We start from the raw sequence: 21,162 nt of genomic DNA, 5'->3' as shown, positions 1-21,162 counted from the left end.
CTACGTATTGTGATTTAGGATTATAAGGAAATAGGATTCCAATATAATTGAATTAAGTTTTGACCGGGGCCAATTGAGGTATCTCAGATTTTTCGAATACTACATCGATAAATTGATCACAACTTGATCAATGTTATAAGCAGAGTAATTTAGATTTTTGGATTCCAAATATTTCAGGTAATATGAAAAAATTCTATGCAAAAAAGTCGATTACTGAGCATCAAGCGCCAGTTTGGAGGCCCCCGATCAAGTAGCAATTAACGTGTTGCAGAATCAAAATGATCAGTGATCGAATAATTTTTATTCTTTTGATGGGTATTTATTGGTAATTATCGATGTAAGTTACAAATCAACATGTTATATCGTGCAAGTTGCGAAGTTATTCCTAGACTGAAGTCTGTGTTTTTATAACAAATGAGTAACACTTTTACGGACGAAGTGAATCTTATTCTGATTCATAACAAAATAGGCATTTTCAATCAGTTAAAACATACTTGGTAATCACAAATTCACGCTTCAGTATTTATTGAAGATGAAAAGTGGACGTTTGATGGCAAAAGTTGTATGGAAATATCTCAAATACTAACAGTCTCGTGATCAGTGGAGCCCAAAATTAAATCGAACGATATGATGTGCGAGTGATTACACATCGTCGTGAAAATTAGTCGGGCTTATAAAGACAATGAATTCATCACCGAAAGTTGATTTTCCCGGGTTAGAAAATAACGTCAAAATACAACAGCCTAGAGCAGACCGAACCCTGTACGTATAAAACCCGATGCGCTCACACTAGTTCCAAAAGTTCATGTAACTATCTATCCTTATAATCACCAAGATTTATTCACGCGGGTGAATTGGCGTTGTAATAAGTAATTCGTTCGCTTCTGGATAGATATGCGCACCAGTAAAAAACGTTGATTGCTAAAAACAACAGGGGAAATACCACCCTACTAGCTCGATCTATTTTCGAAACCGAATTATATCTGGGCGCTCTTTTTCGCCGTTTCCGCGTCGATATCCTTCTCGGGGGTGTCGGCAACGGGGGTGGGGGACTGCAAGTTATGCAAGTCAGCTGCCACTGTCCACTTGACCGATGTCTGGTCTCCGGAAGTGGAATTTCGGACAGAGGTATCACCTCTATTACCCTCTCTCCATTCACGGGGCACCCCCTGTTTCCGCGGTTCCGCGAATTCGAAATATTCGATGACTTCCTCCGCTCCTGTAAATCAGTAATCGGCAATCGGAGATTCGTTAACGCTTGAATTAGCGGATGCTGAACTAACCGCGTGTCGTTGACTGGTCCTTTTCCACTCGTCCTTATCGCTGTCCGAGTCACTGTCCATATCGCTGAAGTCCGAACTGAAGTAACATTCGCCCGAACCATACTTGGTGAAGTAATGAACTACGGCAAATTGGATGATCGTCGCAAAAATGAATGCAAATGACAGAAACACGAAGAAATCCAGCGCCGTTGGGTAAGGGACTTTTGGAAGATCCGTTCTGGCTTCAAGGCCCAAAAAGGTCATCGTCAAGACCGTTGTTATGCCTGCAATAGATCCTCGAAAAATTATTGTCATAACTGCAGAAATCGGATCACCGCGATTCGAGATCCGTCTTCATGCAACAGCGCATACCTCGTTTCTTTCTGTAAATTTCGCGAGTATCTCGAGGAATAAAGATAAAAGAAAAACCAAAAATAAGTGCAATTCAAATGAGACTAAAGAGAAAGAGAGAATGCGGTAGAAATCACATTATTGGTACAGCACTGATTGTTGCCATAAGACAAAAACAGAAGAGAAAAAAATGACAAAAAGAAGAACAGCAAAACGCAGCGGTTTAATTTCGCTGAAATCTCCTCCGAACTATTCAAATAACTTGAAAACTTACCTAAGGAAACTCTGTCGGCCGTTGCCTCGCGATTCAACCAAAACGAAACCCAAGATAGAACCACTAGAAGAACGCAGGGGCCGTAAACTTGTATCAGAAAATTTCCCATGTGTCTTTGCAGGTGGAACGAGACCAACAGCATTGAATATTCCCCTGAAACAGATCCCTTTTTTTTTCTTCAATTCTTATTTCACTTATACGTATAGGAATTTGGATGAGTTCCAACTTTTGATGTGAATTCACATAACGCGATATCAAAAATGAATTATCTACGGACGCGTATACGTGTATAGGTAAGCGGTACAGCGGCAAACAAATGGAGAAAAAAAAACAAAAAACGAAGAAACGTAGAAAGACAAAGAAATAAAATGAATATAAATTTGAGTCAAGTCCTCGGTTAGAAAAGTTTTCCTCGTTCGAATCGCAACCGCGATCTCTCCGATTCCCTCGACAGATTCAACCCCCTCGCGCGGCTCACCCATCTCATACATAAATGTGTCTATGAGGTATGTCTACGTAGAAACGTATGTCGCGTCTCTCGTACATCAGGGAAAAAGTCAACTGACTCAATTACCTACACCGACGTTCCCTCTGCAATTCGTAGTCGGACGAAGTAGCTTGTATCAGCTACTCCGCACATTCGCTCACCCCGTTCTACTTACGAACCGGATATTAGATCCTCCCCAACTTATTTACCCCGTAAGGTCTGCGAACCTGGACCTCTTTGCTGTTGTAAATGTTATTCCCGAGTCGACGCTCACCCGTTTCGTAGATGCACGTACATAGTTTTAATTTTAATTTTCACTCTCAAGACTCTCTGAAAGCAACGGCAGTTCGCTCGAGGCGTTTCTCCTCGGCAAACCTTCAGCTCAAGGAATACTCGTTATTGAGTGTGACGTTGAATCTCGGCGAGAAAAACGCGCAATGTCTCGCTGGGACAACTCGGCTGATATTTTATTTCGGAATATCGCCCCAGCTGGGTGTCGAAGATCGAGCCTCGAAGGCGATTGTAAATTTACGTCTCCCCCGTGATCCCGAAATAATGTCCAGGCTATTTTGCTTACTGTGGGACAGCGAAGGCGCCGTGGAATGATTGGCCGTTGGATTAGCGACCAGATCGAACTGCGACAATTTCATATCCTCGGCGATAGCGACTTGCCTGGCGTTGTTCCATTTGTATATGACGTCCTGGCTGGTGTACCCAACTGCAAGGGAGGCAAGAGATCGTCGTTTATTGTAATTAGGGTGGACGTGATCGACGTTGAGATATACGATACTCGTTAGACCTACGATTTAGTTAAGCCCGGAAGGCATCCCATTCATTACACGTAATATCTACCTGATATGTATGTTTGTATGTTAAAGTAGAAATTTGATACGACGAAGTGCACAGGGCTAATCAGGTCGCTACTGCAAAATTGAAGGTCCCTGAGGACGACTTCTAATTAAATTCCCGGGACGTAAGAAGAGGAGAAAAAATGATGTCGCAATCATTTGCAAATTGAATCGCGCCTCTCTAGGTGTAATTTTGGTTACGAGGACCTCGGCAATTGCGGTTGAATGAACGCACCGCGCGCTACAAAAGTCTGAAAATTCTTCAACTTTCGCGTTTTCGTATTACCTGACGTCGCATGAAAATAAAATTAAAGTGCCTTCTCTCCCCCCGGTGAATTGAGCGTAATTTTCAAGAGAATGAATTGCCCTAATTTTCGTACGATCTTTCAAATAATTTTATTAGATAATTTAAAATTATCACTCACAACTCCCGAATCTCAAAGGGCATCTTTGCGTGTCCATCGGGAAGTCTTCGAGATTCATCGGACAGCCTGCCTTTATCGTTAGTCTGCAAAAATAAAAAAAGAGAAAAATTTCAACTCCTATAATCACCGTCATCGTCTCGTCCGACGATCGGAGCGCGTCGTATAATCAACTGCGCGTAGCGATTCGATCCTTCAGCGACGATTCCCTTTAGGGTGAAGAGACACGTAGATTGCACAATAGCAGAGGGAAGTACCACGTCAAGATGGAATGACGAAAATGTACTCGGTGCATCGCTCGGGCACTCGAGCCAGGCCAAACTCCGGTTTGAGTTGTTGAGTGAGTTTAGATCCCGGACTCCGGACGGATGCAGGATGCATTCTACGGATACGGATTACAGATCCGTTTGATTCGCAACGATCAGTGGTTCGTCGGCGATTACAGGTATGTCTTCCCAGTTGTCGGACTCTCACACCGACGCGACCTAAGCAAATTCGATTACGTTTTCAGCTACCTAAGTAAGTAAATCCTAAGTGAATTACTGGTCATCGATCGATAGCCGTGCACCACTCGCGGTATTGTGACGTGATGAATAACGAGCGGAAGAATATCGTCTATTCACCGGGCGCTAAACGCGATCGGATGTTCTTTGAGATGGTACGAGTATCGGTACAGCGTACGTACGCATCCGGGTCGAAGCCGCGGACAGGTTCGCGAAATTTGACTATCGGGTATTCGTTGGAATTTTTTCTCAACGCTATCATCCCTGGTAGACGACGCCCCATTTACGTTCATTGGATCTGAAATTTCCATGCGATCGCGATAGCTATCAAATAAGTCTGAGCAATCTCCTCTCCGGCGCGTAGCGTGTAAAAATGTTAAAGAGATAGAAAGGAAGAGAAAAATCTAGGTGAAAAACTGCGGACGAGATACGTTCGAGGATAAAAAGTGTCAGGTGATAAAACTAAGGATGCATAGTGAAGGGTGAACAAAATTCTCTACTCTGCAATCTCGCTTTTATATTCGTGATGCAGAAGCTTATATCATACTTTGTTCAGGCGTCGCGCCGCTTTGATCAAGGATCTTTGCCATTTTAATTGCTTGTTGACTGAGCGCTCGGAAAGCTTGAAGCTCCAATCTAAGGTCGTTCAATTATAAAATATGGCGTAGGTATAGATGCGCCGCAACTTCGAGAGACAATTTCATTATCAAGGTTTTATTTTAATTTCTCATCAATTCGCCTACTTTGCTTCTTTTTCCGGCGACTGCGAGAGGAAGTATCGCTACGCGGACCACGTCGGTATCAATTATTGTTTTCAGCGACGCGTACGGATACAACACATACCTAATACGTGTATTCGTTTTGAAAATTGGTCCACGCTCGCGGCATCGGTCAATCTGATGGCATTGTTTCACCAACAATCGACCCATTTAACCCGGAGAGATGAGCCCTTCGTCATCCTGCCTCCTCAAATCACAAGCGATTTGTTCTCCGTTTCTTTTTCCTTTTTCTTTTTTTTTCATCCTTTCCACTCGTTTTTTCCTCCCCACCCTGCGGTGCATGTTTGCGCGACGACTTACATGGTTAATATATTATTGCGCTAGTTTCTCTATTCGTTGAATTATTATTTTTTTTTTTTTTTTTCACCATACGATCCTTGTTGTAAAATGATATGAAATCGAATCACCGCGATATACTCGATAAGAATTCGAATAAGCTTGAAAAACTCGTCTGCCGTGAAGCGGAGTGAAAATAAATAAAATCTGCAGGCGCAAGTTTAATCATGCGTATTTCTCGTGTATTCGATTTGAGTTGATTTTTTTTTCTCGTTCTTCGGAACTCTGTCTGGTGGGTGGAAAGCGAGACGGAGGAAAGGAAGCGAGCGCATGTATCATACGTCGTACGTCGCACGTGTAACACGGTTATACTATTTTGTTTTATTTGGAGAGCACTCGCAAGCGGCCGGAAGTTGAAGGGAACTTCTTGTTTGACAATTTTCCGTCCTCCTTACCGCTGCGCGACGCAATTTTCCAGTTTACATATTCGTTGCCCTACATATGGAGATATAGGTAACCGTACGTACGTACGTACAGGTATGCGCCTACCGGATAGACTGATTGCGATTGTGGAAACTCGAGAGTCGACGTACGTTCGACGACTGTCTTCAGCTACCGGAGGGGCGGGGGGATGAGAATTGTTTGCTCATATGAGATAATTCGTTGATGGGAGGGTTGGTCGGGGAGCGGAGATCGCCCGGAATCCCGTTAGAGATCAGCCCGGGCTGACGGATTGACGCCGAGAAGACAACCCCGAAGGGGCCAAACTCGGTGTTCCAGACCCGCGGAATGTTCGCGGTTCGTCAAAAACGTTCGGCTTCCCCTACGTCGCCAGGAGTCGTATATACGTATATATCATCCACGGAATGTGATTTCGTAAGACGTTATATTACATACTTACGATAAATGTTTATCGCACCCGAGGTGAATATTTTTTTCCACGCGCGGCGATATATTATATTCATCGAATAGATTTTTCAGATCCCTCCGCGCGTCGTTACGAACGAAATCTTTTTACTAATAATATTGAGATTCAAGGATCGCACCGCGATTTCGGTATCGCCAGCTCTGTAAGGAATCCCTGGAATAGTTGGGATCATCTTTGATGGATGACTCCGACGTTTCACGCTATCCTTCGGGAAATGAGTCAGATTTTGTAAGTTTTTTTTTTTTTTTTTTTGTTTTTTTTTTATTTTTCTACCCAACGCACACATGGACCGAGCAAACACGAGGGTATAACACGTAATATGAAGCGATATTCGTCGACGAGTTATTCTACGTGGCACCGCAATTATTCGACGAATGTTAATTAAGTGATATTACCCCTTTTCACGATCTGAAGTTGCGTTGATTGCATACCGAATTCAGACCAATTTAATTCGATACGATTGGCTTCCTCGACCTACCAATTAGTTGGTGGTGGAAAAAAGAAACAACCCCTACGGGCTATACGCTCGACATCTTTGCATCACATTTTTTATTTTCTTGTCTCTTCTAAAGTTTCGTGCTCACAACCGTCTTGAAATTTCGGCAACAGTTTCCGGGCTTCCGATCCCACGAATCTCCTGCTCGCCGAGAACAAAGCTTGAAAATGGAAAACGAACGAAAATTTCGGAACAATAAAACCGTTTATAATACGAATACCGGGAATATTTCGCTCTTGCGACGAGCTAGAGAAAGCGGCTCGACCTTCGGCACGGATGGTAAAAGGTATTGGTATAAACATGAAGGGAAAAATCGAAGTCATTGAAAGCCGAAGCGACTCGACGGAGGAGAATCACGTGCGCCGATTGTTTGCTCAGCGCGTTATTAGTAGACTCGGACTCGGGTTCTGCGAGAAGCCGGAGATCTCGGTTTTCCTCCGCGTTTACCTCCGCGAACATGGACCAACAAATCTTGGTCGTATCTCTTATACCCTGTAAACCTACGGAAGCTCGGTCGAGAAAATAACTACATCGGATCATCGCATCGTCGCCACAATACCTCCCTCCCCCTTCGGAGTCCCGATACTTCTGTGAAATACTGCATTCCCTGCTCTCCGGGGACTAGCGAATTTTAAGACGCGATAAATCCCGTTCATCGTTCACTCCTCATAATACACCCACCCTCGGATTTTTCACCCTCGAAAAGTTCCAGCTTCATCCCCGCTGGCAAAGGACGCTCAATACGACTCTCAATTCTCAGCCAGTTTCTGTAATGACTTTTAGATCACCGAACTACTTTGTCGCTCGTAAATGACGCCTACTTTACTAAACTTTATCTTTAGTATCCCTCCAGTTATTATACCTACGGCCGAGAGAGAGGAGGTGAGAGAAAAACTGGCGCGTTATCTCCGCGTGTCCAAGTGAATCGATGACAACCCTTTTCCTTCAACGGCGAAACCTTTTTGCTCGTTACCTTATACTTTGCCGGCAAAGAGCTTATTGGAATCTTCGCACGTTATGCAGCGACAAATTTAACACGCCGTTCGATCCTCTCGACTGTAATTTCCGCCCTCAATTAATTAATCGCTCGTTTTCCGTTAGGGATAATTGCTTGATCCGCGCTGCAACACTTAACGAAATCATTCTCGTACGTATATCCTATAAAATTAATAAGGGCTATAAAATTTGAGCGCATAAAACGCGTCGGCGAGTGAATCGAATCAGTTTCAACCCCAATTACGCGGCACAGGTGAAACCGACTCGGCTCGAAGAATCGAATTATGTACAATAGCAAAGCTGATTTGATATTTTGCGTTCCCGCGTTGCATTATCCTGGGACCGTAGTGTATCAAACGTAACTAATTAATTAAAAGGGAGATGAGCCTCTCCGCGTGGATGCGGATCCGCGATAATGGATCGGAATTAGGGGGTGAAACTTACCGTGAACTGTAGAGCACCCTCCCGTCTTTATAGAGTCTGACAAATTTATTCGGACTCGTGATGGTGTGAAGATAACTCTGTTTCCCGTTGTAGAAGTACGTATCTGGCTTCCAGATCCTAGCTAGCATCGATATGCTCAGTGCCAAGGTTTCCTTACCACCTTTAAAAGCGAGCCGTCTGTCGACCCAGGATTGCCGGAAATAGCAATCCATCGAGTAGGTCTGTAACGCACGTTTGAATGGAGTAAAAAGAAAAAAAAAAACGAATGCATAAACAAAACGAACGTCCCCGCGGGTCGATCGACTCGATCCCGATATTTCAGACTCACCATGTCCACCTCGGATATCGGCCCCATACTGCGAACCATAATGTCAACCTCCACGGTAGCAGGTGGCCCTCCGAAATCCGGACGTACGCTGTTGTCGTAACCTCGGAGGAGATTGTCTAATAGTTCGGAAATGTTTCCATGATCGTTGCTCTGCGTTCGCTGACCGACGGGGTGTCTGGATCCCGCCACGGCTCTGATGGATATCCAAGCGAATTAAATCATTTCATAACACGGACGCGTTAATCTGCCTCGCGCCCCCGTTGCGGGAGAATTTTCGACGCGTTGCAAATATTCTTATACAGTAGATCTGCAGAGGAGAATAGATAACGGGATTTTTGAAGCGACTGACTTTAGCTGCATTATACGTTTATACCGTACGCGGATGGATTCGGTGAATCGCGTGGCCTGGTTGCTCAGTTGAATTTCCTGGCATCGGACGTAGGTGGATAACTTTGCATGCCGCGGATCCAGCTAGATGCATCCGCGCAATATTTGTAGGTATTCGTTCGTCGCGACATCGCCCCGTATTTTATGTGTAATATCGAATTCGAGGGAAAGATCGGCACACTTGTACCGTACGGCGCGCCGCTATTTTGCATGATGTAGACGGAACACTTGGAACAATAATGAGAATATGATCGATCGTAGGAAGGCATGTCCCGATTATATTTCACGTCGAATTCAGAAGCTAATCCCCATCAGACCCGCTCGGGCGATCCTCCCCTCCCCTACGCACGGGATTTTCAGGATTTTCAGTGTTTCAATTTTCGTTTCGTTGTGCTTCAGGTGCAGAGGTACGGCGAACGGGATGATGCGGCGTTCGGGGGACCTGCTCGATAACGTCGACCGGGCTTGTTTTTTGTCGAATGGGTTCTTGGAGGTTTTACGAATCGAACACCGCAGACGGTACATACGACACGCGGTCGAGAACCCTTCGTGGATTCCTCGCTCCGTTATGGGAATTAAATCCGCTCGCTTCAAACGCGATGCTTCTCCGGATTCACCCGGATCGTATTTCCGGCCTACGGTATAAATGAAACTAGAACTCGAAGATCCTGAACGTTGACCCGACCCGTTGTTTTCTCGCCCCAGAATTCACGTCTAGTTCCGAACGGATTAAAATTCCCTCTTTGATGCGACAACGTTGCGTCGGTGCGTTTGTTCCGCTATTTTTTATTTTCCCCCCTTTTATGTCCGACGTATAATTTATACTCCAAGAAAATCGATCGACCGTCGCGAGTTGCGAAATAAACCGAGGTGGGTTGGGGCATTTGCCGAGCAGCCACGTGTGAACTGGAGAAATGTAAAAAAAAAAATCTACAGCCATTTTTGCAGCCGATACGCAAAAGCTCGGAAGGGGGGGGGGGGGGGAAGCCATGGAAAAGTGAAAACCTTGCGATGCGCGGTTGATTGTTTACGCTGAATTTATCGAGCTAACGAATTGCTTGTCCGTTAAACGTTTGTTAATTAGCTGGTAATTACCTAACCGTATCGCTATGATCAAACAACAATTTGTCTTCACTCACAGAAAGGAGGCGTAGGACGTTATGAGATTGGCGATTGCGAGGAGAACAAGTTTCCTCATGATTTTCACTCCGATCCAGTCACCTTTCCGAGTCTGCCATTTCTTCGTCGGGCAACCAGCTCTGTAACAAAACAGGGTAAAAATATTCACCTGCGGACGAGGGGATTTTATTTTCCTCCTTGCGCGGGATCGAAAGCGAATTCACCAAATGAAATTTCACTCGTATCGGTGAGAACGAATTCGATCAACGAAATTTTGGTAATCTCGTTAATTAGGGAACTCCCCGCACCAAAAGATAATAATTGGCTAACTCTGGACCGCGCGGGGACCAGCGAACAGGGTGATTTATCGATCTTCCGAACCGCGGCGACGTACGCTCTTTCTTTGAATTTCGAACGAAATCGAATTCATTTCCCGAATTCTCTTTGACGCGATGTGTTCAAAGCTACGCTGGTCGCGATAATGTGCCGCATCGTGCACGGTGCCGTTTGTATTGTTGATGAATTCCAGTTTGCGCGCGGGATATTCTACAATTTAATGAGTCGTTGCAATCACTGCAGGGTGGAGAAATGAAAAATATTTACGTTGTAATCAGCGATAGCGATTGAATAATAGCGCTCCGCTCCCATCGCGGATCGGATCGGGGATTGGAAACTACGCTTCGTTTGTCAAAGCCAGATTCCCACGGGATAAAATCAACAGGCAGCGTCATCGGGGATAGGGGGGGGGGGGGGGGGGGGGAGAGGATTTATTTAGCCCTACACAGTGGCGACGGAAGGTTTGATTTTCAAAAGGTAAGTCTATAGAAAATTCATTTTCGCACACGTCGAACTATCCCGACTGTCAATTCCCTGGCATTCGTGTTTTTATTGCCTCACCTCAGCGATGTCCAGGCAGCTTCGATATATTGACAAACGCGAACTATTTGACGGCGGACGAAACCCCAGGCAACGTGGGATAACAAGCGCGCGGTTCATTCTTCCCGGACATCAGAACGATTTTGGAATTTGGAGATGTTTTGATTAAATTTCGTTACCAACCGAATCACACCGACCGACGCTTCTTTGTAATCTCAGGTGATTTATTTTCTCCGCGGTCGGGTCGATAGACAAATTCACATCCGACGTATCGTAACAGGGGGTCAAGATATGCCGGCAAGGGCTTCAACCGTTTCTCGTTAAAATCAACTTGGTCCTAAAATCATCTCGATGGCCGCGATGGGGCGACCCTCGAATCCCCGCCTCATGGCGCGCGTCCTGGAGGCGGTAAAACATCTCGGCGAGAGTCGCGGTTCCTCGGCAAAGCAAGTCCTGGAAGTTGTCAGGCAAGGAGACAAAGTTCCGACAAGAAATCTCACGATGCAGGTGATTACCGATCGCTATCTGTAGTTTCTGTCTTCTAATTACTCGCTATAACGAACAGTCGAAAGCTCAGGAGAATTAGCCGGTCAAAGTTTGAATAGGGGTAGCTTTTTTTCTCAACCAGATTAGGTATTCATCGCATACGTTTACGAGTAGGTCCACCGAGCCCTGAAGAACGCCGTTACCGCGGGACTATTGAAGCTGCACAGCGGGCGCTACAAAATGTTGATTTCCTTGCAAACCTCGGCAGCGCACGGGAACGCGGTTAAACCCAGGACCAGTCGTCCGGTGCAGAAGGACGAGGAGGTCGGAAATGCGCAGGAATCGAGGAGTCGCCACCAACCCCTAGAGGCACCGCGAAGCAGGTGATTTCGAATCGCGGATATCCCCCTACCGCGTATCGCATCCTCGGATCGAATTGAAAAGACTCGCGTTTCGCAGGTGTTCCCACTGCAAAAAGCACAAGCGTAGATCGAGCAGACGCAGGCGAAAACGGAGTGTGGCTAAACGTCGTCGCCCGAGCAGACAGAGCAGAGGGCGTAAATCTCGAAAACTGAGTCGTCGGGGGGACGGGGAGGAGGTTTCGAATCGCCGGGAGAGGCGTAAAAAAATAGCTGCTCCTGGTGGCCGACAAAACGAGGGGCCTGCGAAGACGAATCCCGAAACAGCGCGTCGGGCCGACGAAACGAACGAGGTGGTAGCATCCGACTCGGACGGTGAAGGGAACGCCTCGAATTTTGCCAAGGCGAAGTTGAATACCGACGGTATCGGAGCAATTTCACCTGCTCGCGTTTATAATTCCTTCTTTTTTTTTTTTATCGACTCGTTGTTTGCTTGATTACACAGGACGAAAGAGCGACACTCAGCGTTCCCAACGGAGGCGAAGTTCTAGGAAGCGAAGTTCTTCTAGAAAACGACGTTCCCCGTCCCTGGATAGAAAAAAGTCTCAGCAAGTTCGGAAGAACGATTCTCAAGATCTTTCGATGGAATGCTGTGCGGACAACGATGCCGGGGAACAAGAAAATCTCGGTGAGCTCGAGGGCCCCAACGCCTGCGATCGTATCGACGACGGTACTACCCATCATTAAAGAGGAAGCGTCGCGAGACGCGTTCAACGAATTCGACTCATCTACACACGTCCCGAAAATTCAATGACGTTACATCGTCGCCACTTCTTACGTTATTTTATTCGATTTTTTTCTAACGCACCAATTACATTTTTTATAATTTATGGTCCATCGTTGCTAAACTAGTATTGTACGATTTACACGCATATTGTATTCGTCGTCTGTTTTTCCATGAAAATAAAATGAGTTTGTCATCACCTGCACGGCTCGGATCTTTCTTTTTCCTCCACGATGCATAACTCAGTGAGGCTACTTTTTTCTTTGTTCAATTTTTGGCCGGCTTTCAATTTCAAGTATCTCCGTCTACACGTACTAAAGATCTGCACGTGAACGAGCCTGCGGACGTCTCCAACTATCCCGCCTCTTTTCGCTCTCTCTATTTCTTCCTCTTTGCCTTTTTTTTTTTTCTTTTCTTTTCTCTCAGTCTACGTCATCGACGGAACGTGTCAAGAGCTGATACACGTTATGGTTATTACGGCCGTTTTGACGAAACACTCGATCGCCATTGCGATGCATGAGGAATTCCGATTTCCCTGACTTACGTTTTATTTTTCACTTTTCTCTATCCTGTTCCAGTTCGGCAGTAATAAGGGAGGACACTGGAACCGAAACAAATCTAGCGCCGTTAAAATCTCGTCCGAAAAAATCTCAGTTACCTCAAAGTACGAGAGAAAAAAGATTTCAGGATTCCAGGATACCGGGAGGAATGCGCGTGCATGTGTGTAGTATCTCTAGACCACGAAGATGAAAGCGGTTTTAATTTCGCGTATCTTTCCCCGCGTTGTTTATTATTAACCTGATTTTTTTTTCTCTCTTTTTTCCTCCGCACTCTGTGTAAGGAATACATTTTACCACATTCCTCGAATTTTATTTCAGATATTTATTACGAATAAAAATTTCTCGTCGACAAAATATGTTTGCGCGTCTCTTCGGCATTTCCTTTCGGAGGGGTGGTGGGTGTTGTTAGCGCGAAGTTCGCATGAATTTAGCGACGCAAAATCTCGGCGATGGTTACCGATCGGTGCAGCGGCATCCGACTAGTTAATTAAACTTGTTCGAGACACCAAAGCGGATTATCAGGCACGGACGGCTAACTCGATAGCTGTAAGTTAATAACGTTTCCAGTTTTGTCTAATCTTATTTGCATTCAAGACTCTGGGATCTCCGGAATATCATCCGAAAATTGCGCTTTTGCTTTTACACAAAGTGAAAAAACTTGAAAAGAGACGTACAGCTGCATGAGAAAATCTTCTTCAATCTTATTCACGTTCTATTTCTTTTCTCTCTCTCTCTTTTCTTTTTGTCTCAGCCGGGTCATTTTGTGAACAATTTTTCCCGTTCTCAAAGAGCGCGAAAAGCCAAGGGCGAAAAACGAGGTCGAACAAAGGGCAGAAGTTGGCTAGAAGAGATTGTTAAGAACCTGCAAGCGGCAAAAAGACTTCCCCAAATGTCGACTATTCGCTCAGGCCGTGGGTCTCTGACGGTCTGATAAACAGTTTTCAACCCTTTTTCAGAGCAGAACTCAATGAGATCCGTCTATAGGTGCGCCGTCCGCACTTTTCAAACCGCATGACATTACATTTTCTTCGCTTCGCGGTGTGTCCCCCCTCCCCCCCGAAAAGGTCGTGAGGTAATCGGAGACCGGCGTACGTTTTTTTGGAATCCGAATGTGAATTTGACAAAACGCAGGTACAGAGGAGAACCTTTCAAAAATTATTGTTCACCGATAGAACGAGCTATCCGCCCACGCATCGAGATTAATAATTTTTTGCCTCGTTTCTATATTGCCGTTTCACCGCGATCCGGTGCGGTGGGGCGTATTCAAAGGGCGATTAGTTATAATGGAAACCAATTTACAACATCCACAAATCTGTTGAAAGTTTACAGCGCATACGATGGCCGTCGTTTTCCTTTTTTTTTATTACAATTGCACCGTTTGATCGCCCGTTTTTTGAACGAGCAGACCCCGTGATCGTCTCGATGTTATGAGTAGAGAAAAAGTAATTTTACCACGTTCCTACCAACTCTGGAATTTTCACACCGATGGCCCCGCGTCAGATGGAAGTTCGGGATAAACTCTGACAACGCGATGTGATCGTATTTTTCACTTCCGTCCGCGATAAAAAAAAAAAACAATGCAATGGTTGTTGAGATGATTCTGAACTTTTCATTGATTATCATGTTCTGTCGTCGTTACTTTCAATGACTCATATTTTTTTTTGTTTTCAGTAGATGAAATATTTCGTTCGGTGGGAAATTGAAAAATCTTCGACACGTAAGCGGGTATGGGGAAATATATGTTAAACGAATTCACTTCATTTCGAACTCCCCTTACCATGGAAGAAGATCCGGTGGTGCGATAGGGGAGGGTTGCGGTGGAATACGTTGTAAAGATTATCCGCAGCGTGCAAACATCGCGCTGAATATAACGATGTAAAAATTAGGTAAAACAAAGTTTTACTTCTTCCCAAAAGTGAAATAATAACGATCCCACGTTTTTACATACCTACGCTTAGACGTTCGCCTTCCTCGCTCGCGGAAAATCTGCGGCACTCAGTTTCTCGCTCAAGTTTCGGCGTTATATTTTACGACCGCCGCTTAGGGTTTGCCGTTGCATAGTAATTTATCGCTGTATTATAATTCAACACCCCTTCGCGCGAAGCCTGAATCTTGTTCTTCGATCCCCATCGCCCCCAACGCCGAGAAAAAAATCATTTCACCGCGCGAAGAGGATAACAAAATCATTATCTCACGGATTCTAATTAATCAGTCGCATCTCAATCAGTTCAGAAAATAAAAGAATCATTTGAAACGGCATACCTTTCCGATCCACTCGTATTCCTTCATCCAATCCACTCACATGATCGACGATCTGATTCGAGGACGATGAAATTTTAATCACGCGCGTCAATGGATTATATTTCACCGAATGTCGCTAATTATCGCGTGACTCATTCGAAATATAAATAATCCCCGCGGACAGCAGCGGAGTCGACTGTCGAGGATCGAAAGGTAGCTGCGTTTTTTCTCTCTCGGATCCTCCGAGCTTGCGAAAAGCACGTGGCCGCGCCACGACGCGCACTGATGCTCGGTTATCGGACAGCTGTTGACGACGGGGCGTCGCTGTTTCCCTTCCTTCTGCAACCCCTCGCGCGCGTTGATCCTCAAATCTGAACGGGGTCTCCGTCTCAACCGATTGAAAGGATCGCAGCTAATCGAACCGAGTTGGATGTCTACCGACTGGAAATTAAACGCCATGGAACTTTGTCCATGCCATGCTTCTGATCGTTTCTGCGGAAGGTCCTTTGTAAAAAATTCCAACGCACCTCCCTCTGTTCTGTCGACATTTTTATTTCTCTCAATGATCTTTGGATTTCTCGAGGCTCGACGAAGTTAACTTTCCGTAGCGTGAGCTTCTGAGCGGCGTGTACGCCGACAGCAGTGGAGTGGCCAAGTTGGGTTGGGGGGGTCCTGCTGAGAGGTACCTTTTGGGAGAAGAGAAGAGCGTCGGAGACACGTGCATGTAGGGTGTTTGTACAAGCCTCCGGAAAAATGGCAAAAGTGAAAAAGACTGACTGACGTTAGCGGACGTTGGGAAGACGTGAGTCGGAAACGTACCATTTCATCACCCTGTTATGGATTGAATAAATTATTTTCAGAAACTAGTTGGAAGTTGGCCCCCGAACTTCTCGGTCCTAATGGAGAAATACGCCGTGAAACTTTTGGAAGAGGCATCGATTTCGCCCTTCCGTAACAGCGGAACTCGATGATTGCACGTGGTCAGCATAGGTAGTCCGCGGAGCTTCCGCAACCCCATCGCCACGCTTCTGGCAGTTGCTTCGAAAAGTTGTCGGGGCACCTAAAACACTCAAAGCTCCGTTCTACGTCCCCCGGGAAAACGTGTACGACGGCTAAGTAGGTCATTTCAATTACCCACTCGAAACTAGCGACTGTCTGATCGTATCGCGCTAATCACTTCGCCGGTATATTTACTGCCGGAATCTCCCGCTACTCGTGCAAATTGAGTGTCAACACTTTTGCGCAATCCTACGGCAGCGGAGGCAGTCGGTCCCCAGCTGTAATCAGTGCACACTTATGTCCCGCTTCCGGGGAGCATGGTCTTGCACTTTTCGGCGATACCTTCGAGTGTCTACCGCGCGGGGGTGATAAAACTTCCCCTCCGTTCTTTTCTCTCCTCTTCCTCTTTATCTCCCTCTCGTTCGAACCCTCCGTCCGACTCGCTCCTCTCCGCCGTATCTCCCTTTGTCCTTGATCGGTGCCTCTTCGCAGGTTCGCCTTTTCCCTCTTCCGTTAAAGGGTCTTTCGGTAATCAAGGTGGTCCGTCACGCCTCGCGAGGCGATACATCGAGTCATTTCGTTGACGTAGGACCGACGTTGCAACCCTTAAACCGCGACATTTTACAACCGGCGTAACCCCGTCCCGGCTACATAGCTATCAGCTTTAACATCCGAGGAAAGTTTTGCGCGAGATTTCGACTAAATTGAACGCCCTTGCGTAGTATCCCGGGACCCTTCGTTCGTTTGCCGAGGACACGAGGCACCCACTCCGTGATATACGTGTAACGTATGTTCGTCGTAACGGGCGATCGACCGCGCAAAATATAATTTTGATTCGCCGCTAACATTTTCATCAGGTCAATTTTTGCAGGTAGTATTGTACGCCGTTACTTATTTCAGGGGATTTTTATACCGATAATATTCATCCAGATTTTATCCTTCTATACGGAGTAAGCATTTTCAATTAAGACGTCCCGAGTCCTCGTTGAATGGAACGATCTTCGTTCTATAAAATTCTCATTGTCCGCCATATCGAACCGCACGATATTATGGAGTATAAGGTAACCAGCGGCGGAAAAAAAATTCTCTCCAACCTCCGGTGATTAAATTTGAGTCAACCTATGAACCTCGCTCTTGCATACAAATGCAATTTTGATCAGACGAGAGGTGATTATGACGGTGTCTCGAAAAGTATGAGGAATTAAATATCCACCGGAAACGTTCGATTAGAATTAATTTCGCATGTTCCCAGTCTCCGATATCCGCAAACACCAAATTTGCATATCCAATACTTGCGAAAAGTATATTTTCCCCCGATAATTTCGTGCTTAGAATTCAGTTTGGCGGGTTTTCGTTTTCGAAGTGAAATCGTCTCACCGATTATAGGGGGAAAAGTCGGAGATCGGGTAATTTTTTCATCCCCCGATATTAACCCCTTGTATTTTCGTATCAAACCCGACTCATTTCTCAAATCCTGCACTTCCGTTTCGCCACGCGTTCCCGGATTTGTCTTTGCAAATATTTCGGGGGGGGGGGGGGGGAGGGGGGCGCATGTAGCTTACAGCTGCTTGCGCTGTTCCTGTACATCCCAGAATGTAGGTTATTGGGCTTGCAAGAAAGCGGTCGTGAATATCGCTGATGATGCCATCCTGAAGTACCTCTCTGGATTCTCGTTCAACCCCCTCACCCTTTTTTCCCCGCCCCTCGCTCCGACGCTCGCCGACCGTACGTATACGTGCAATACCCATACGTGTCCGTCTCCCGTGGTCTCCCACTTTGCCTCCTCCGTCCTTCTCCGTCTCGTTTCTTACCTCCGACAATCTCGCTCCCTCCGTGCCTTGACATCGTCCTGCCCATTTCCATCAAAGGTGACGACTCCGGTAGAGGCGTAATCTCGAATCTTGAGCGTCCCCAGACGTTGTAATCGCGGATCAATCACTCTCGATGGTCCGATGGGGGGGAGGGGGAGGACGAGGAGGGGAGCGACCGGTTTCCTCGCGGATAAAATTGTCTTACCGATGCTCTCGAGGCCCCGTCGGAATTCCTGGACTGGATTTTTTCAAGCAGTTCGCGGCAAAAACTACGCGACGATCGTGAGAGCAATTTTACCGCTCCCACAATTGTCTGGCTCGATGCGTAATTTCACTCCGATGTTCTCCCCTCGTTGTCGAGGCCAAAACGCGTGCCCCGGGCCGACTTATTGTTCGAAGCACGCGGTTATCGTCTTCACTGTTGGGGTAGCTAGTCGGCACACACAGAAGGGGGCAAAAAAGGGTTTGCTAACCGCCGGCGATTCTACCGTACAGTCAACATCGCTAGGTATACGGTAGAACTATTCCGCGAGTTGATAATCTTTGTACGAATAGATAGCAGCAGAGATTAGGTAGACGATGTACGCCGGGAAAACTTACCTACATTCAGAATCCCACCGACTAATCTGTTTTATCCGCCATTCGTGCAAAATGCTGCTAAATAAACTCTCGCCTAGCAATCCGCCCAGTCGTTAGTCACGGGGCGCGAGTAAATAGGGGACGCGGTGCGTCGCGGCGACGCGATTATCGCCTGTGATTTTTTTCCCCTTTTTCTCTCTTCGAGAAATCTTCGTGCGTTGGTAAACCCCGCAGAGATCTCCTTTATTACGATTTTATTCGAAATCACGTCTAAGGATTTCGTAAAGAGGAGGTTAATTCCGCGTTAGCTCGAGCTTTTTTTCTCTCTCTCTATTTTATCCATTTTATTTTTGTTCCACGTACCTAACTCGGCGAAGAGGATCCCGCAGGTCTCGCACCTCATCAGAACCGAGAGACGGAGCTCCTTGGAGCGTAGCCGGATTCAGACCGATGTTATCTACTTCGCGGAGGATATACATACATACGTATATATAGACAAAATAAAAAGACAGCTTATATAATAGGGGGACGAGAGAAACCGCGGTAAAGGTGCAAAGGCGAGGAAAACGGAAAAAGAAAAGTGACAGAGTGTGGTATTGCAAAATTTGCTTTGCGAGCCACTTTAAAAGACCTCCAGCACTTTCAGTCTCTTCAAAGCTTAAACCTGACACACGTGCGTCTTTTTCACAACTGAGGGCACCTCGTACAATCTCAAGATCAAATAAAATACTTTTCGGTAGATCCGGAAAAATGTGAATAAGTTGAACTGGAAAATAGATTAATCAAATTTGACCTTGGCTCTGCGGTGAAAGTGCGATTCTTCTGGAACACGTCAACAAACGTGACTGCACATACGTGGATGATTACGTCTGCGTATACATTATATTTAGGTATTCGCTCGTGTATATCTGTATCATACCATAGCTGTTTGCATTACCATCTCATCCGCAAAGAGATTGGCATTGTTGTCCAAGTCGATAAGGGATACGGGTATACCTTCGGCACCGGTGCAGAAACACACCAGGAAAGTTTTCGAATATTTTACTACCGCAGAAATAGTTGATCCAAGTTGTCGCCTAGGTCCCGTCCACGTTCACAGCTCCGTACGTACACCGGATCCGGTATCCCGGATTTATTTCTGCTTGATCGCGAAAGACTCCAGATTATACAGGGGTGCAAAAAATGCACAAATTAAGGCCGAGAATACCTGCGGTGCGTCCAAACTGCAGACCAAGGCGTGAAAACTATCTTGGTCGTTATTATTTTTTTTCTCCATCCGTTTTCACAAAGCGACTACGAACCGCGAAGGCGCTAATTTCTGGACCCAGTCCACGCCTCCGACCCCCGAGATTTATCGCGTTTTTTTACTAACCTACGAAAAACTCTGAGCCACTGTCAAGTTTTTGCGGTGGTTTTTGCGAGGCGAGTCAGCGCCGACAATGCTAACTCGGTTCGAAAAATATGTTATTTCAGATAACCTGACCTTATCCATCGCCCTCCTATGCCCCTTCGATCCACCGCGCAGGACCCGCGACTGTTTACCATTATATACGTGTACATTCATTCTTTCCTTTATTTTTTTGGCCGTCATATACACGTACAAGTCCCGCACTTCCGGTCGGCGGGGTCGTAGATACGTTTCAACACCTTCGATCCGGAGTCTTTGCCTCCAACCCCCGGCAACCCCCTTTTTCAAAAGAAGCTCCGATAGAGTCTCGGGGCGAGATTCGAGTGTCCCGTAATTTGGTCGGACGGAACACCGAGCCCTGTAACTCGAGTCCGCGTTCGCACCCTTTGGAATGACGCCTACGTATAGGTATATCTGATAGCGATGCTCTACGTGGTCGCGCACTTTGTTAGCCCCGCTGAAATAGCCCTTCATCCTGTGGGTCCAATCAGGGAATTAATCCCACCTAAATTCGAACGCTCCAGAGATGGATTCTGGCCTCGGTTGACGCGAGGATATTCAGGTGAGGTACGAATCTCGACCGGAGGGACAGACGGAGTCTCCGAGTCCGGAGATAGACGGGAGTTGGAAATTTTAATCATATAATTTAATTATTTGGAAGTTTCGAGTGGCCTCAAACTTTCGACCGCGGTATTCTTCCCGCCCCGCAGATTCGAGGAATATAAATGGCGATAACACCGTGTAACAAAGCGCGAAAACTTTATGGGCACAAGGAAGTACAGCCGGTCTGACGCTTTGTGCGAAGGAAAAAAAAATAAACCAATCGATTATTGGAAAAAGTTCAGCGCAAGCGAATACATGGGTATGTATATAAATTTCCCTTCGATATTCCCAGTTTTCCTTAAACCGCGGTGTCGAGCTAGACGTTGTTATCGAACTGAGGAGGGTTGAAAAATTTACCTATTCAAATGGGGGAAGTGACGAAGAGATGAAATGACTCCTTTTTATTTCTCGTCCACCAATTATTTTTCAAACGCCAGAATATTCCAACAATTTATATCGCATGTTTCCCTTGGAAATGCTAATTATGTAAATAGGAAAGTGCACGCCCTGCAGCGGACGAAGGCTGGAGGATTCGAAAGGGTAGGAATTCTAGATC

At 46.0% G+C, this 21,162-nt stretch overlaps 2 protein-coding genes across 9 annotated transcripts in view; one reads left to right on the top strand and one right to left on the bottom strand.

Moving 5' to 3' along the window:
- Nucleotides 1–279: 279 nt before the first annotated feature.
- Nucleotides 280–21,162, bottom strand: part of LOC105691239 (gamma-aminobutyric acid receptor alpha-like) — a 33,315-nt gene continuing 12,432 nt past the window's right edge. For 6 of the 8 annotated variants that reach the window (XM_048656187.1, XM_048656186.1, XM_048656189.1 and 3 more), the window contains exons 3-10: nucleotides 9,921–10,040; nucleotides 8,395–8,587; nucleotides 8,067–8,287; nucleotides 3,648–3,730; nucleotides 2,952–3,092; nucleotides 1,888–2,040; nucleotides 1,284–1,546; nucleotides 280–1,219 (exon numbers count right to left, since the gene is read on the bottom strand). In XM_048656187.1, coding sequence (XP_048512144.1) covers nucleotides 842–1,219; nucleotides 1,284–1,546; nucleotides 1,888–2,040; nucleotides 2,952–3,092; nucleotides 3,648–3,730; nucleotides 8,067–8,287; nucleotides 8,395–8,587; nucleotides 9,921–9,979 — 1,491 coding nt within the window. In that variant the 5' untranslated portion in view covers nucleotides 9,980–10,040 and the 3' untranslated portion in view covers nucleotides 280–841. Of the gene's footprint in view, nucleotides 1,220–1,283; nucleotides 1,547–1,887; nucleotides 2,041–2,951; nucleotides 3,093–3,647; nucleotides 3,731–8,066; nucleotides 8,288–8,394; nucleotides 8,588–9,920; nucleotides 10,041–14,913; nucleotides 15,169–15,227; nucleotides 17,114–21,162 lie in introns of those variants that run through there. The other 2 variants (XM_048656188.1, XM_048656192.1) reach the window with 2 other exon arrangements.
- LOC125501132 (histone H1, gonadal-like) lies at nucleotides 10,671–14,884 on the top strand. The gene is made up of 5 exons (XM_048656194.1): nucleotides 10,671–10,995; nucleotides 11,057–11,283; nucleotides 11,437–11,645; nucleotides 11,722–12,044; nucleotides 12,127–14,884. The coding sequence occupies exons 2-5, from the start codon at nucleotides 11,128–11,130 to the stop codon at nucleotides 12,366–12,368; spliced, it is 930 nt and encodes a 309-aa protein (XP_048512151.1). The 5' UTR covers nucleotides 10,671–10,995; nucleotides 11,057–11,127; the 3' UTR covers nucleotides 12,369–14,884.

This window comes from Athalia rosae, chromosome 5 (assembly GCF_917208135.1).
Source record: "Athalia rosae chromosome 5, iyAthRosa1.1, whole genome shotgun sequence".
NCBI classification, from domain to species: domain Eukaryota; kingdom Metazoa; phylum Arthropoda; class Insecta; order Hymenoptera; family Athaliidae; genus Athalia; species Athalia rosae.
The sequence above is the reverse complement of the archived record's forward strand: the minus strand, read 5'-3'. Positions and strand labels throughout refer to the sequence as shown.

What these genes read in the sequence shown, in the direction of transcription:
- LOC125501132 (XM_048656194.1), top strand. Translation starts at nt 11,128, where the DNA reads ATGGCCGCGATGGGGCGACCCTCGAATCCCCGCCTCATGGCGCGCGTC. An exon ending in CAAGAAATCTCACGATGCAG is followed by an intron (nt 11,284 to 11,436) that starts GTGATTACCGAT and finishes GTTTACGAGTAG; the next exon opens with GTCCACCGAGCCCTGAAGAA. An exon ending in CTAGAGGCACCGCGAAGCAG is followed by an intron (nt 11,646 to 11,721) that starts GTGATTTCGAAT and finishes CGCGTTTCGCAG; the next exon opens with GTGTTCCCACTGCAAAAAGC.